We start from the raw sequence: 17,843 nt of genomic DNA, 5'->3' as shown, positions 1-17,843 counted from the left end.
TATATATATATATATATATATATATATTAATATTTTGTTAAATGTGCCAAAAATATTCAATGATGTTTATGCTCCCGAAAAAGTATAACTGAAAAATATATTTATTCTAAATGAATAAGGTGTTGATGTTCTCGAAGAAACATAACTCATGTATATCATGCCGCTAGTGAGCCAATATCCCAAACTTTTGATAAATATTATTTGGATGACAATCTAAGTGGTTATTGTTAAGTGCTCCAATCATTCCTTAACAATTACTATTGAGAATAAAGTACTTCCCATTTTTATTTAAAAATGCTATTACGCTTCATGATAACATCAATGTGCTCCCCTTCACAATTGGTACACGGTCAGAGCCTAATATTTTACATCTAAAAGTTTTTGAAAGTATAATATATGTATAATTGCTACACCATAGTGCATGAGATGAATATTAAAGAATGCTAGACCCTTATAAAATATCTGACTCTAATATGCAATATTTTATAACATAGTTTGCTAGCTATCAATTTGATTGAACTGTTTCTCAACATCAGGAGGAGAAATTGGTAGCCAAAAATAATACATAATGCATCATATTGTGTTATTCGTATTCTCACATTTGACATATATTATGCGACCGATGCTAGCTTAAAACTAACATTAAAACAACAATCAAATGTATTATAGAAAAAATTTATATTATAATTTAACAAAATCAACAATGTCTCAAACAATTTCATTTCGCTTCCTTCTTCTCTTTTGAGCACCGAACTCATATTTAAGAGGCATAGCGTATGAATCTATAATTACAATTTTCAATATAGTTACTGCGTGCGCCTGTGCAATTGTTCATCCTACAATGGTCAATCATATAAGCCAACCAAGCCACAATTTTATAAGTCGACAAGGCTTCAAACATTTTCAGTATTTTCAATAACAAGTTAGGGCAAGTCATTGCTTACATGAGAAATGGAATTTGGATGAAAATTGTGGAATTAGACCGTTCAGAATTCCACCATCACAGCTCACAAGTCTGAAATAAAAATTTAAATAAAGTCAAAGATCTGCATATGATTTGACAATCATAATTCATACATTTACAGAAGAAATTCATAAATGTGTCTTAACGTGCCTTGGGTAAATACAAATTTATGAACAAAACAATGGATAAAATATGGTTTGAAGTTATACAACGGTAAATACAAACATTTCCAATTTTCATGTTCCATAGGAACCAGATGAAGTCACCACTAAAAATCTAAAATCTATGAAATTCTACAAATCTAACAATCACGTATATATATATATAATAAAGACAAACCAGTTGATAAAATTCATCAAATCAATAAAAAAAGTTTAGAAACGAATCGAAGAATGGAGTTATGGAGACAACTAGACTCACATGAACTAAAGGAGCCCTTCTACCAATTTCATGAAAAACCTACTTTTTTATGCCTAAAAAGATAATTTTTGCATAACGTACTTAAAAATAGGGATAAAGGGTAAAAAGATTAACTTTTTGGAAAAATGAGGAGCTCTCTTGGGAATATTATGAGAATTAGCACTCGAAGCGGCAGTGGAAAAATAATACCTTGTAATATTATTTGATTTAAGCTACCTAGATATATAGCATTCTCTCATGAATTTCATAGCAACACTTGCAGCCATTTCTTCGAAAAAGAAGAAAAATGTGTTTACAACAACCTCATCTCAAAAGAATAATAATTGTGAATGATTGTATCAATATAAGATTATCTATATAAAATCATGGGTGCAAAGAGAGCGGTCCTAAAGAAAGGTCTATGTATTTGCGAGACTAGAGTAGTAGAGTTACTACTTACTAATACTAGACAAGTTCCCGGTGACGGGCAGAGCCTGGAGGCGAATGGCGGCGTACGGGTGGACTCGACGGAGGCGAGTGTGAGTCGAGTGACTGGAGTTGCAGTCTTGTAGAGACGAGGCAACGATTACGAACAAAGCCCTGGTATTGAATCTCAGATTTGGGAATTTTGAGATTTTGGGTAAATGGATTGAATTGGATATATAAGTTGGGTTGGGTAAATAGATTGGACTGTGGGTTGTTGTTGGATAATTGGGTCTGGGACATCTCTTTCCTTTTGGGCTTGTTCTGAGGAAAAAAAATTGGGCAAATTGGGCCCCTTACGGTCTTGGGCCTGAGGCGCAGGCCTCATTTGCCTGTCCTCAGGACCGATCCTGGAGTTATTTCTTGAGCATTAAGAATAAATGTCATTAAATCCATGTTAGGCTTAACTTGATATTACTGTGATTTTAAGAGAGTTAGCTTTTTTTTGTGTTGAATAAACAAGTGCACAAAGAATGGTAAACTTTTATTCTAAAAATGTTTTTTGTTTCAAAATCAACATTTTAACTTTTGGTAAACAAATGTGGTTTATTGTTGAGTTTGTATATAATTATTAAAATGGATATTAATTAGATGATATCTATTTGTATTATTATTTTCCTTGGTATATTATAAAATTCATTTTTATGTTTTTAATGTATTCACGAGTGTTATTTTGAAATGAAAAAAATAATATCTAATCTCAAAATTTATTAAATTACTAAAAAGCATAATTTATATATTATAAAAAGAATTAGATTAATTAATATTGGACTTTTTTATTTTAGTTATTGATAATTGGAGAAGTTAAAAGTAAAATCTGAATATTGTCATGGATTGGGCATTTGCTTTTATTTTTCTAGTTGGTCTTGTATAGTAGGCTAGCCCAAGCCCTTTAGGTTTTTTTGTTCTACATATAGCTTGCTTAGAAGGCGACGAGGGTGAATGGATGAATTGAAACTGTGGTTGCTGCCCGCGTCTCTTCTCTTCCTTTTCTCTGTGCTTCCGGTTCTTCTTGTTTCTTCTCTGTTTTCTTGCGTTTATCTCCTCTCTGGAAAGCTTTTTCTGCTTCTTTCTCTTCCTTCATGTAACTCTTCTCGTTTCTGCTTCTCTTCTTCCCCTGCTGTACGTGTTCTTCTTCTATGTTATTTTGTATCCTCTTTTTCTCTTCTCTTTCTTTAATTCTACCTTCCACTTCCTTTGTTTTGTATCTATCTTTGTCGTTTTATGTAATTTCAATTTAATCAATGAAATTATAGCTGGGGGTTTGAATCCCAATTTAGCATATTAAATTGTTTGTGTTGATTTGGGTTGAAGTTTAGTTGTTATTGGTTGAATTCTATGGAAATTGAGCTTCAATCATAACAAATATTTACTATTTTGCCGCTTTTGAAAGTTTGCCACAAATTTTTTCTTAACAAAATTTTCTATATGAGAGTATTGTAGTTCTATGTCATGGAGGGCTTGACGAATATAGTAAACGATTATTATACCCCATTCTCTACTCTTACGAGTAGGCACTTGTGGTGTGCTCAAAGACAACCAATTGCAAAAGAGTCTCATTGGCTTTTGGCTTAGAGAGGAGTGGTAGCTAGGCTAACCATTTCTTGAGACCTTTATAGCCTGTTTGAGCCCATTTTTTTGGAGCCAAAATTACATTTTGGAATAGTATTTTGATACAAAATGTGTGGTTAAAAAATAAGGAAAAATTTTGCGTTGTGTGCAATATTATTTTATTGAAAAATGTGTGGTTAAAAATAAGAAAGATAAAAATGTATTTTAAAAATAATGGGGACCAAACAAGAACTTAAAAGCTTCTTAGTATTCAGTCCTCTATTCGAACCTTTCCTATTATGCAATGCATCAAAGAATGGAAAACATCGATCCATTGATTTCGAGATGGAGCAGATAAGGCCGACTATTTACTTTATAAGACTCTGTACTTCTTTTGGTCTAGAGAGAGCCCTCATTTTAAAGATATTTTATATTTTCTCAAGGATGACTTTGATACCCAATTGGTTGACTATGTAACCTGAGAGCTTGTTGGAGCCTACTCCAAAGGTACACTTAAGCAGGCTGAGTTTTATTTTGTATTTTCATAGAATCTTGAACATTTTGGATAAGTGTAAGATTTGATCCTTGACCTTCATGCTTTTTACTAACATGTTGTTGACGTATCCTCCATTGTTTTGCCAATCTATTGAGCAAACATAGTATTGATTGTGCATTGATATGTAGCCCTAGCATTGTCCAATTCAAAAGGCATCATTATGTGGCAGTAAAACCCTCTGCTAATTATGAATGAGGGAGGTATTCTCTCAATCAATCTCATTCATTGAAATTTGGTTTTAGCCAGAATATACATCATGAAGCTTAGCAGCTCATGCCTAGCTGCGGCATTTATCATTTGGACTATTCAAAAAAGTGGAATGCGATATTCGAGCAAGCCTAGCTAAGGTCGGTAAAATCTATGCAAAGTCTCAAGTCTTCATTACTCATTTTAACTAAGTCTGACTTCGTATTTGTCATGATTCAACATTTGTCTCTTTTGATTTTTAACCGATTTTTGACATCAATGTTGAGGTTGTGGTAGGAGATCTAGGAATTGATCCTCTCCATGTCTTGATGACTCATTAAATACTTTCGAATTGTTTTTTAGGAAGTCTATCAGCTTGGACCAGAGTGGTTGTTGCAGCTCTTATTCCATGTGAAGCTCCTTTTGTGGATGATTTCGTCTCTCCTGATAGCTATCCAACTGCTCAACAAGCTCTGCTATGTTTTCATGAGTTTCTTATCCTAGGTCAAGTGGGCTGAGTTTGATATTAGCCACTTGAACCATGTGCACTCCAAGATGGGAAGGCATAGCCCAACATCTAAATATGTTGGAAGATACAGTATACAACATCTTTCAGCAACTTCTCTATCTCCTTAGCTGCTTCATGTCCTTAGTATTTATCCCTATTTTGGGTAGAGGCTGGTTTCTTTAAGCTTGCCTCCTAGGTCCGTTCTATCTACCATCTTTGGAACATGTTGATTTGTCTCCTAGTAGATCTATGTTGCAAGATCTTGCTTTGACCTGATCCCATTGAAACACTTCGACTTTTCTTAGCATCGGGAAATTCATGCAATAGTAGTGAATTAAGGTTGTAGCCTTTTGCTCATATAGTATGGGTCGACCAAGGATAACATTTTAGTTGGATGGAAGGTGTCATTACGAAATCGGTATTGATCATGTGTCATGTGATTTCTCCTAATTCAAACAAGAAAGCTACTTTTCCTTTTTCATCTCTAAGTTCTCCACTGATCTCCTAGGTCACTTAGAGTACAGTTAGAGATACCATTCCCAAATTCCCATTTACTCCAGGGTTCTTAGATCGAACACATAGGTCGAGCTTCCGTTGTTGATGAATGTCCAATGGATATTTACTTTGATGATCGGCATAGATAAGAGAGTTACTTTGGTCTCGTAGTATTAATCGGGAGTCTTATTCTAAGAACGAAAACCACTTAAGTCCATTTTTTATTTCCATGTTCCTACAAGGGTTCAAATTGTAGTTTTGCCAAGCTCATTCTTTTCTTGACTTCCTTTGTCATTTCCTGTAGGACCATTCTACACATTGTTATCTACCTATTATCATTTTGATTTCTATTCTGGGCGATTAGGCATTGCTGCTTGGAAGGACGGGGATGTAGTGGCATTTAGTTAGTTTGGTTATGGGGCCTTTGCCGCTTCATTAGGTTTGGCTACAGATTTCCATAATTGTTCCCTTTTGATATTTATCAAGTATACCTCTTTTATATCATATATGGACAATATTTCCTTTAATTGAGGTTTTTTTCCCCTTCGTGAACAAAGGTAGCTTCAGAAGCCCCTGTAATTTATTACAATTCAAACTCAAATATTCCCAAGAACAAGAAACACCAACATATGAACAATAACATCAGGAATCAATTATTTAGGCTCAAAACAACATTATACCCTTCTGTACAGATTGAAAACTCCACAAACCTAACCCCTAAAATAAGATAAACAGAGGTAGCTGGTACAATGGACCAAGATCGACCCAAAAAATTGATTTCAAACTCTTAACCTCTAATTGAAGAATCACAAAGGCTCAACACATGTAGATTTATCCCCGAAACCAAAAGTTTTAGGTTACACAAAGTACACGAAGAAAAGGGATGAGAGTAGACACTAAGACAAGAGAAAACCCACAAGCTTCTCACAGAAATTAGATGAAAAATCAAGTAGGGCAACCACTCAGACCATATTTATACTTCCGGTTCATCACCATTGATTTCAAGTGGGAGATCCAATGGTCCAGAGTAGCACATGTGTCCTACTTATTTAGGCCCATTTCATATTTGTGTTGTCAAGTAATGGATTAATCGACAAGCGGGTAGAGCCCAATTTCATCATTGGATTAATCCATCAAGTAATGGATTAATGGCATCATAGCCCAATAAATCTCCTCCTTGATGCCAATGATTGAAAAAAGGAAAAACAAAATAATGAACTTCTCAAAGCACTTGACATTGATTTCTCCATGATCCCCAGCACCAAGATGACTGTACCTGTAGCATCATAAAGATTCCTCTTGGATTATATCTTTAATGAAGTGCATTTTAACATCTATTAGTTCTTTCATACAAAAGCATGATTTTTGCATAAAAGGGTGGCACTTTGACTATGGAATAAACCACAACAGGATTAACAAGTTCATTTGCCTCACGTAACAAACCTTTAAGCCATAAAGCTTCTTTAATGACTTCAGTAGTAGCCACATATTCAACTTTTGTGGTTGATAAAACTACAATAGACTGCTATGAGACTTCCAGCTTATACAAATATTAGACAAAGTAAACAAATAAGAGGTAGTGGATTTTCTATTATCCCTATCACTAGCATAGTCAGAATCTACATATCCTTTTAAGACAACTTATTCTTTACAAGTTTTAAAACACAATCCTAAAACTGTAGATCCTTTTAAATATCTCAATAACCATTTCATAGCAGTCTAATGTTTAGGATCAGGGTTTGCCAAAATCTACTCAAAGTACTTACAAAATGAGCAACATCAGGTCAAGTGCGTACCATGGTATATATAACAAATCCTACAATATTTGCATATGGAACCTTTTGTATGTTTTCTATGTCAGATTCATCATGAGGGCATTGGACTTTACTAAGCTTAAAATAACATGCAAGAAGCAAAGTAACAGACTTGGATTTATGGATAGCAAACTTAGATAACACATTTTTCTCATAGTTAGACTATGCTAAAATAAGTGACTGGTAGGATTTATTCCTCTTGATATCCATTCCCAAAATTCTTCTAGCATAACCTAATTCTTCCATTTCAAATTCAGTACTTAGCACTTTCTTAATGTCATTTGTATCACATATCTTTTAGCCTATTAATAGCATATCATATACATATAAAAGCAGATAAACAAGCACAGAGTTACTACTATTCTTTTAAAATAAAAGGAATGATCGAATGAATTTCTTATAAAACCAACGGATGACACAAAGTTATCAAACCTATATACCATTGTCTAGGTGAATGTTTTAGACCGTATAAAGATTTTTTTTAAAGACAAACATGTTGATATTAACCCATGTGGCTAACTCAAATAAATTGTTTCATCTAAGTTACCATGTAAGAAGGCGATTTTAATGTCCATTTGTTCAATTCCTGGGCTTTGTGCAACCAAAGCAAGTATAACTCTTATAGTGGTGTATTTAACCACTGGGGAAAAAATCTCATTGTAATCAACGCTAGGTTTTTGGGTAAAAATCCTTTAGCAATTAATCTAGACTTAAATCTAAAGGGCTGTGTAAGAGAGTTTTCCTCCTTAATACTATAGATCCTTTTACAGTCTACTAAAGACTTATTTTCTAGTTTAGGCAGAAGATTCCAAGTATTATTTTTTACAAGGAACTTCACTTTCTATTTCATAGCCAGCTACCATTCTTTAGAGAGTTGACAGCTCACAGCCTCCTCATAAGACTTTGACTCTTTAAAGGCCAAATCTTGATATGACAGGATAACAAGAGACATATAATCATTCATCCTTATATGTTCTCTTATCTCCCTTCTAGTCCTGTTCCTGGCTAATTGATAATCACCTAAAAGGTTTCGCAAGTCATCAATAGGTTTTTCCTTTACCAGGTTCATGAGAACCTGACACATCAACATGTTCTTCACTAATTTCATTTTCACCGTAATCATGCTCAATAGAGGATCCAAGCTCTACCTACAGCCCGACCCTCTCCTCTTTTTGGCTCTCTTAAGCATCATTTGAGACCCTTTCAGTCAGACAAGGCATTTCAATTTCATTGAAAGACACATTTCTGTTGGTAATCATTTAAAAACCTTTATTCTCTCTCACCCAAAGTTTGTATCCTTTTACTTGTTCAGGACATCCCATAAATATAGATTTCAAGGATCTAGGTTTTAATTTTCCTAAACTTTGGTAGTAATAGGTTGCACAACCAAAAGTTCTTAAGGGAGAATAATCAACCAGCTTACCTAACCATACTTCCTCTGGAGTTCTACCTTCCATAGAACTAGCGGGTGTCCTATTTACAATGTATACAACTATCATAACAGCCTCACCCCACAACACTTTAGGAACTCTAGGTAAACATCATGCATCTTACCTTGTCTAAAATGGTCTTATCCATCTTCTCAGCTACACCATTCTGATGTGGGGCATTTGGGATAGTTTTATGCCTTAGGATCCAATCATCTTTACAAAGTTGGTCAAATTCAACATTACAAAATTCCAGGCCATTGTCTGTTCTCAAAATTTTAATCTTTTTACTATTTGATTTTCAATTAAAGTTTTCTAAACCTTCAAAAAGTATCTAATTTTTCATTCAAAAGAAATACCCACACATTTCTTGAAAATCATCAATTTCTATTTCCACCTTGGTAGGTGGTGGATGATGGGCCCTACAAGTCAACATGTATAAATATTGAAGGATAGATATAGTGTTATGTTTTCCCGTATTAAAGTGAGCTTACATTGTTTGCCTAAAGTACAATACTCATAGAAGGGAACTTTAGAAATAATATCCTTACTCAATGCCCCCTTTTCACTTAAAATGTGCATTTCTCACTAACATGGACTATAGTTTGTTGTGCCATTTCAGGGTTGCATCAATCTCAACACTAGAAGATTTAGCATTGTGACTTAAAACAATGGCTTTAGTGACCTATGCATTTCTTTTGGTACCTTTGAAAATTACTAAGGTACCCTTAATTATTTTCAAATAACCATTTCCTAACCTACCTTGCAAGCCTATGTCATCTAGATTACCCATTGAGATTAAGTTCCTATTCAAGTCATGGACATACCTTACCCTTTCTAAGGTGAAGGTGCATCCATTTTGATAAGAATGATTTTTTGAATAGTGTGTTGATGGGAATGTGTGGTTAGAAAATAAGGAAACGTTTTAAATTTATGAGTAATATTATTTTATTGAAATATATGTAGTTGAAATGATGTCAAAACACAGTTTAAAAATGTATTTTTTTTTTTTAAAGAATGAGGATCAAACAAAGGCTAAGACTGACCTAGACTCATTCGCCCTAGAATTTAGGATGAATTGTCCTGGAACGAGGTTAAGCCATACACACACTCATCCTTTGAGAGATTATGATCAAAAGATCTCGTCCATCTATGTTAGACGAGGATTAGACTTTCTCGGGCTTGATTGGACTCTTAATATACATTCGAGCATAGGCTACAAGTGTTGAGACTTGCTACTCAACCCTTAGTCGATTATGGTCAAGAAATGTCAAGACTCACTTGGCTAACTCAGTCTTTAGTAGCATTATGCAAGAATGATAAAATTTAATCATCCATTTTGATGGATCATAATTTTTATTTTGAAAGTCGAGCTGAGCCGAAGTCATCCTAAGTGTCTAGTCGAGCTTATGCAAGTCTCGAATTCTTTACAACATAATTTCCTTAAAAGGTAGATTGGATCCAAAGTTACGCATGACCTTCATTGAGCTAGGCCAATCAAGCTCAAAGAAGCTCAAACTCGAACATATTTCCTTCTAAGGGCTTTTAATATCAAGCTCAAGCAAGATTTGAGCTTGAGCATAAATTTCTTTCAAGTGTCAAGTATAACCCAATGCGTTTACACGTAGATGTTAAACAAATTATTCAAAGAAGGTCTACCTCAAGCAAATCTTAACCTTGTTCGATCATAATTTGATCTAAGGGTTGAATTGAGTCTAAGGAATCACAACCCTTTCAAGAATAATTTAGGGCTAAGTCGATGGAATCACAACCCCCAGTGAGTCTCAACCTTTAGGGCAAAGTCGATATTCGAGCATGTTTCAGACCTCTTCAAGAATAATTTAAATTTATTACAAATATAACTCGAGCAAAACTCAACTTATTTTATACTCGAACGAGGTCAAGATATAATTGTGCTTTACTCATTCCCCACATGATGTCGAGACTCGTTTGAACTTGACCTTAAAGAAAGAACTCAAACGAGGTTAGGAGTTAGTTAGACTCGACCCAGCTATGATTAAGCCACACCTTGGTTAAGACCAAGGCTTGCCTCTGCACTTAGAGGAAAATATGATAGAACAAAGTTGAGACTCTAAACTTCCTCACCCTTCCAAGGGAATTATCTAGAACAAAATCATGATTTTTTGGGCTCGAATCAACCCTTATATTAAATTATGCTCTAATATGGTTAGGACTTATTTCAGCTAGAGGAAAATTTTTCTAAGATCAAGGTCTATTGTTACTTGTATTCTTTTTTATATTTAGAAGAGACTATGTTCAAAAATGGTCCAAAATATACTTGATATCAACTCTGCAATTCATGAGAAATCTGTTCGAATGAGTCGAGACTTGCATAAGCTCGACTAGGCACTTAGGATAACATAGGCTCAACACAACTTCTAAAATATATTTTGGTCCATCAATGTGGATACTCGCTAGGGATTAGATTCAATTATATTTTGCATAGATCTCTTTAAGGACCCGATCAAGCCAAGAGAGTAATGACATCTATTGACTTAGGATATTGAGATGATTTAGGAGGCCAAGTTGAGCCCGAAAGTAAATGATTAGTCACGACAAAAATATTTATATTAGCTAAGTAGTAAATGCAACATTAATGCATAATCAAGACACACTACTCACGAAAACAAGCTCGTGGTGTTACACTAACGCTAGACGAATACCATGGAGATTATTAAATGAGGATGCGCCAAGCATACTTTCATAGTCACAAATATGCACCTTGTCCCTTATTCTATAGCATAAGGAAAAATTAAGCTCCTGTTTGACAAAACTTTTTATGAAAGTGTAAACTGATAGAACTTCTTTTTTAATTAAATATTTTCAGGTAACTTATGTATATTTCTTAATCACAAATTTAATGTAATTCACTAACTTATAAAAAAAATAAATAAATCCCTTTATCAAAAGAGTTACAAAGTTATGTCGGATACTTCTGATTGGTTGAACGTAGTTCCGTTGTCGTAGTGCTATTTGTATAATTTTTTCTTAGTTATTCCAGGCCATCGATGGTGGGATCTTCAGGGGGCCATATTTCAAAACAAAGCTAAGTCCATTTGGCTCCGACCGTGAGAAAGAGAGCTCTCGCCGATATTCTTCTTTCTGCTGAAGAAATCATCGCCGATTGAGCATTAAATCGCTCGCACACAAAATTTTCGGCAAAGCCAAAGAAATGGATGTTATAAAATCGCAGCAAATATCGGCACGGCCAATCGACAAGGCGGTAGTGCATCCGCTAGTGCTGCTGAGCATCGTCGACCACTACAACCGTGTTGCACGCGACAGCAAGAAGCGCGTTGTTGGTGTTCTTCTTGGAACTTCCTTCAAGGGCACCGTTGACGTCACCAACAGCTATGCCGGTCAGTATTTCTCGCTGCACCGTCTTCGGATCTGACAATTTCTCTCTCACATCGATTTCAAGCTCATTCTTCGGATCTTTATCTATATTGTTGCTTGTTGACTGAAGTTGTGCAGTTAGATTTGGTTAAGATTTTAGGACTTTAGTGTTCCTCTAAAATTGTCTTTTGAATTTTGTTTGTATGGGGGGAATTTAGGGTTTGAATTTTTTATCTTTTGGAGTGAGGTGCAGTTCATACTTAAGCTGAAAATAAAGATATGCTCACGATTAGAAATTTGAAGTCCACTGAGCTAAATATGGATTGGCTATTGAACTTTTCGAGCCGTTAGAATTTAAGGATTATGTTAGAATTTTAATGGTTGTAAATGAATAGTACTAAACAGGAAAATATGAATCTACTGGGAGTGGTCAAGTGGTGGGATTCCTTTAAATTCGTATTGGATGCCTTTAATGAAAGCTTTATGTTCTGATCCTTAAATTAAGGACCCTATTGGAAGCACTAGAATCGGAGTAGAATTTTAGAGAAATTTTCAAAATAGACCCTTTCAGTGGCCAAAGGAAAAAAGCCATCGTCTGATGGTTGACGAGCTTATCACTGGTTGAGTTACCAATACTTATGAGGAAGATTGTGTCGTTACTGCAGCAGTCATTGCAGAGTTAGTTTATGGTGTTTTTGGGAGTGTTAAATAGTAGACACTGTCAGGATGGTAGTATCTAGACTAAAAAGTTTTCAAAGTTAAAGTGAAGGGTAATATTGGATTATTCAGTGTAGAGATGCTGTTTAAAAGAGTTATGATTTGGCCCTTGGAATTTTCCTCTAGTATTAAACAAGCACAGCCCACCTCCACCTACTCATTTCCCTGTCATGAAACTCAGTTTAGTTTCCATTCTCATTTCCCTTAATAAGTCTTATTTCCACTACTGTATTTATATGCAAATGTTATACAATTTTTAAAATTAGTTTCAGTTACTGTGAGAATATTTTGAGAAGCATAAATGAGAAGATATTGTGCATGCATACCTTTCTCTTTTTTTATACTAACTACAATGTATAAAAGAAATTGCTTAAATAAATATATAATTATGATTGAATGCCAATTATCTATGCTTGTTTTTAATCAAACTTCGTGATATAATTCATTCTTGACATATATTTGTTCGTCCACTAATGGGAGTGACAGGAAAGTTGAAACCGAAGAATAGACATTACATTTGAATCTAATACTTGTTAAGAGATTGTCAAAAAATCAGCAGACCTATTGAAGTATTTTATAAACTGTGTATCTCTGCAGTTTTTAAAATAATTAAGGAGAAGATACTTATTATATATTGTTGTTGTGTCATACAGGCATGTTATGGTTAAAGATTAATGCAGTAAAACCATTCGATCTTTCTTATTTTTCTACATATATTATTTAATGCAGGACTATTTCCCATTTCTTCCTTTGCAGTATGTATCTTTTAAAGTTTAGAAATCTCAATTGTACTTCACGTGTTACATAATGCTATGGCTTTAATTTTATATTCTGGTGATATATGTAGTGCCTTTCGAAGAAGATGACAAGGACCCAAGCATCTGGTTTCTTGACCACAACTACCACGAATCAATGTTTTCCATGTTCAGAAGAATAAATGGTATGAAATTCTCAATAGTTTCTGTCAAAACATTTCTGGGAGTTTCTGTTGCAATTCCATTGACGCCTAAATTCTGTTAGCCAAGGAGCACGTTATTGGTTGGTACAGCTCTGGTCCAAAACTTCGGGAAAATGATCTAAATATACATGCGCTTTTCAATGAGTAAGATCCGTCTGTCCTTATATGGGGAAAAAATATTAGCCTTTTCCTTTCATTGACAGATATTTGACTACTTACAATTCTTGTGCTCTGTAATTACACCGACTTTTGTCTTAGACCGAATTGATAAAGCTGCCGAAGCTGACATGTTATTAACGTTTACAGAAATATCTTTGTAGAAAAATGTTATATGCATATTATTCTTAGATGCATACTTATCTTGTAGTGTTTTATTGGTGCACTATCTACTATATATGACTTGGCTATTGACATGCAAGGGAAAAAGACGACTTGAATACCTCATTCTTATCAGTCATAGCTATTAGCTAGAGAAGAATAGTATTGAATGAATTATCTCATAATTAAGATATAGCCAGGATCTCATTCTTATCAGTCATAGCTACTAGCTAGAGAAGAATAGAATATATTGAACGAATTATCTCATAATTAAGATATAGCCAGGATTTGGTATATGAAAAGCTTCTTCAATTGTTACAAATGGAAAACTTTGATTGTGAAGAATTATGCTTTTCTTCAAATTTCTTTCTGTGATATTTAAGATCATTTCTTTGCAATCTGGAAGCATTTATAAACGGTGTGGCATGAATGTTATATAGCTCACCCTTTCAAGTCACTGATTCTCTACCCATTCGCAAGAAATTCTGAAATTTGTAGCAGCAATCGCTTTAAGAAACTTTTGTGTAATTCGTACAAAATACTGGAATTGAAATCTATTGAATAACTTCTAATGAAATTTGCTAAGAATAAGTATTGTTTAAAATGCAATTTAAAATATCTCTAGATCTATAGACTTACTTTTTCACAATAACAATGGGATTATACACATTTTTCTTTTCTGTTTCTTCCCAGTGATGACTAAGTTCCCTTAGCAATTTTTTAATAATCCTCATTGAGCTTACCAGATCTTTGTAAGTAGGGTTTGGTTAATATAAAAATTTATTTCATTTCTGAAAAATTCTAGTTGGTTTTAGATGTCCCTCCTTTCCTTTTTCTCTGCTGTATTTAATCTGCAGTTTTCCCTTTTTTCTTGGCTTTTCTCACCACATCCAGTCCTTGTTCTTTTGCTGAAAGTAATGTCTATGAACCCTTCCTCCTCTATCTCCACTACTCTTAGTTGAGCTAAAGTTATGCTTAATTTTCTGAGAATCGTACATTTTATAACAACTTTCCTGTGCATTCTCATTAACCAATTTTTTTCTGAATTTTATTTTTATTTATTTATTTATTTTGGTCAGCAATAAATCTCTGTTTATGTATTGCAGCTATGTCCCCACCCCTGTTTTGGTTATTATAGATGTACAGCCAAAAGAGCTTGGAATACCTACTAAAGCCTATTATGCTATCGAGGAGGTTAAAGAGGTACATTAAAACAATAGTTTTGTTTGCTTGTTGAACTCGGTTATATATTTGCTTACTCAACAAAAACTTTGAAAATAGTTAAGATATAAATAGAAAGATTACAATCTCGAAGCTGGTTATTTGGTAGAAACCATATGGAAATGTGCAAAATTCTAGTCTAATGTTTGGATGGACTTGCAGAATGCAACTCAAAAAAGCCAGAAGGTATTTGTGCATGTTCCCTCAGAAATTGCTGCTCACGAAGTTGAAGAGATAGGTATCTCAATCCCATTCAAGATGTGCATTTTCCATATAAAGCTGTTTTTTAATATTGTTTAATCCAAGAGGATAAGCCAAGCCCACTTGGAAGTGCTTCAATTTTTGTTTCCTTTTATATTATCAATGTTGGATCCTTTATGAACCTGTCTGCCACTTCCACTCACCCTCCTTATGAACAGGGGTTGAACACTTGTTGAGAGATGTGAAGGATACAACAATCAGCACGCTTGCAACAGAGGTTTCTTTTCCCACCCTTCTCTCCTTCTAGTGTAATGATGGTTATCTATATAATAGATAAATTGTAGGCAGTTGAAATCCTGTGCCCCTCTCTTTTACCCGTTGATGATGTATGAAAGTAAGGAATGAGAAACTTGGAACTCTTTGTCCTATCCAGGTGAGTGGGAAGCTTACAGCTTTGAAGGGCTTGGATGCACGATTGAAAGAGATCTGCAGCTACCTTGACCTTATTATTGAAGGGAAGCTTCCATTAAACCATGAGATTCTCTACCATTTACAGGTATTTCAATGCCCTGGCTCTCTTCCTTTACAACTCTAAACTTGGGAACTATTAATTTAGTGTGCATTAGTAATTATATGTTTTACGTTATCCAAAATGATTTATGCATTGGTAGTATTTTGGTTATTTGCAAAGATATAATTCTTGAAATTTGGGTAATTTTGGCTGAACAATGAATGTTATTTAGTTCTTATACAATGTGAGATATAAGTTGCCCAATTGCATAAGCTTAAACTTCATTCCAGTCTGTTAATAGCCTAGGTTTGACCATCTAAATCCAAAAACTAACAAGCCCTTCAGATTTGGAATTTTCATCCCATGGCAACGTTTTCAATCTGGATTATGAATTTCTAAGTAATTTAAAAATCGACATCATCAAATAGTTTGACCTGGATGTGAAATAGAACATCTGAAACCCCTTTCGGAGGTGGATGAGGCTTTTTGTAGTAGTCAATTAGTACAGCATTCGTGTCTCTACTCTTTCAGAATTTAAAGCATAGTTGGCTACTTTCCTCTGATCTTCCTTGTTTGGTGTGGACAACTCTCTACACATGCACATGCACTTGGACATTTACAGATGATTTCCTATCTTTATTGAAATATCTTCTAACTTGTGCAGGATGTGTTTAATCTACTTCCAAATCTCAATGTGTCTGAATTAATTAAAGCTTTTGCAGGTAAAGTAGCTAGAAGTTGAAAGTTTTTTGATTTATTTTCCTGTTGAACACTGCATTGTTTATCAGGATTTTGAAGCCAAGTCTTTAATTGAATTACTGATGTGATTCTGTTTACAGTGAAAACAAACGATATGATGTTGGTCATATATCTTTCATCCCTTATCCGAAGTGTGATTGCTCTTCATAACTTGATCAACAATAAGGTGAGAAGTCCTGGAGTTCTGTGCATTGCTTTCTTTTTTAGGTTGCCCAACATATCAAAATTGAAGCATTAGTATCGTTTTATCTAGATGTAAAATACTGGAGATTTAGCTGTCTTTCGTGTCCAGACCTCTCTGGAGATAGCAATTGAAAATTTGAAATTAACATTAAAAATACATTTCTTGTTTGATGTTAAAATGTTGCCTTAAGGAGTATTGTGTGTTTGGTTAATCAGAAATGTGTACGGATGAATTGCAATATTATAAAAGATGAAAACTTGGATTGATTAACTTTTGTGCTTAGTAAACACTTGCATTTGGCACTTTTCATTTTGTAAGTACCCAACCCTATGTTGACAAATTGTTCTTAATCAAACTGATCACACATTGTGATTCATAAAAGGAAGCAAAACAAGTATGCATTTTGCATCTTTGTTCAATAATGAAATTAGTTTGGCCCTAACCAAGATCGGTTTCCTACAATTATATACATTCTGTTGTCTTTGACATTTTTGGACGCATGATTTCAGATGCTTAACAAAGAACACGAAAAGGCAGAAGATGCAAAGCCTATTGCTGTGTCTACTGCTGCTGGAAGCTAAGCATGAAAATTTTCTGTTGAGGCTTTGCTTTTCTGGGGGAATTCCAATGCAATGTTACCTTGGAATCCAGACTTCACATTTTGATGTTACAAGTCAATGCGCTCGCTTAGTTCAGGCTGGGCTTAGATTTTCTTGATAGTCATTCGATACGATTTTATGAACTTCTCAAATAGTCAGTTGTGACCTGGAACATGTATTAATAGAGAAAATATCACATTTTTTTTTACTTGAATAGGGATTTGTGTTGTTTGTTCTCTTGAATTAAATTTTAACCAAAGACGAGAGATATTTGAATAGAGGGAATGGTTTCAATTTGATTGTGTTTATGTGATTTATGCTCGAATTTAGTACTGCTTTACGCCCTTGTGAATCTAAGCCATGACGAAGTGCAACAAAGAAACTGATGAGCAGACGACTTGAATGTTCAAAGCTGACCTGATTCACCAGTTATTTCATTCAATTTCCGACATTGAAACAAGAAAACATGAATTGAGACAGTTATTTGAACTCCCCGACATTGAAACAAGAAAATATGAATTGTGATGCAGTCGGTCTCGAATGGTGCCCGAGTCTGCTGTATTTTCATTTCTCTGGCCACTCTTCAAGACGTCAAGCGTCGATCTTTGCTTGAGCCAGACCTTGACTTTTAAAGA

The 17,843-nt window shown here is 34.4% G+C and overlaps 1 protein-coding gene across 1 annotated transcript; it reads left to right on the top strand.

Annotated features, from left to right (window-relative positions):
- Positions 1-11,383: 11,383 nt before the first annotated feature.
- LOC111379752 (26S proteasome non-ATPase regulatory subunit 7 homolog A) lies at positions 11,384-17,507 on the top strand. Its single transcript, XM_023003190.1, has 10 exons — positions 11,384-11,763; positions 13,305-13,397; positions 13,478-13,559; positions 14,840-14,936; positions 15,117-15,192; positions 15,374-15,432; positions 15,589-15,711; positions 16,331-16,388; positions 16,506-16,591; positions 17,119-17,507. Exons 1-10 carry the CDS (start codon positions 11,577-11,579, stop codon positions 17,188-17,190), a joined length of 933 nt encoding a protein of 310 aa, XP_022858958.1. The 5' UTR covers positions 11,384-11,576; the 3' UTR covers positions 17,191-17,507.
- The last annotated feature ends 336 nt before the right edge of the window (positions 17,508-17,843 follow it).

This window comes from Olea europaea, unplaced genomic scaffold (assembly GCF_002742605.1).
Source record: "Olea europaea var. sylvestris unplaced genomic scaffold, O_europaea_v1 scaffold203, whole genome shotgun sequence".
In the NCBI taxonomy this organism is placed as follows: domain Eukaryota; kingdom Viridiplantae; phylum Streptophyta; class Magnoliopsida; order Lamiales; family Oleaceae; genus Olea; species Olea europaea.
Note: the sequence above shows the minus strand (reverse complement) of the source record. Positions and strands in the feature narration are given on the sequence as shown.

What these genes read in the sequence shown, in the direction of transcription:
- LOC111379752 (XM_023003190.1), top strand. Translation starts at nt 11,577, where the DNA reads ATGGATGTTATAAAATCGCAGCAAATATCGGCACGGCCAATCGACAAG. An exon ending in CATGTTCAGAAGAATAAATG is followed by an intron (nt 13,398 to 13,477) that starts GTATGAAATTCT and finishes AAATTCTGTTAG; the next exon opens with CCAAGGAGCACGTTATTGGT. An exon ending in ATTAATTAAAGCTTTTGCAG is followed by an intron (nt 16,389 to 16,505) that starts GTAAAGTAGCTA and finishes TTCTGTTTACAG; the next exon opens with TGAAAACAAACGATATGATG.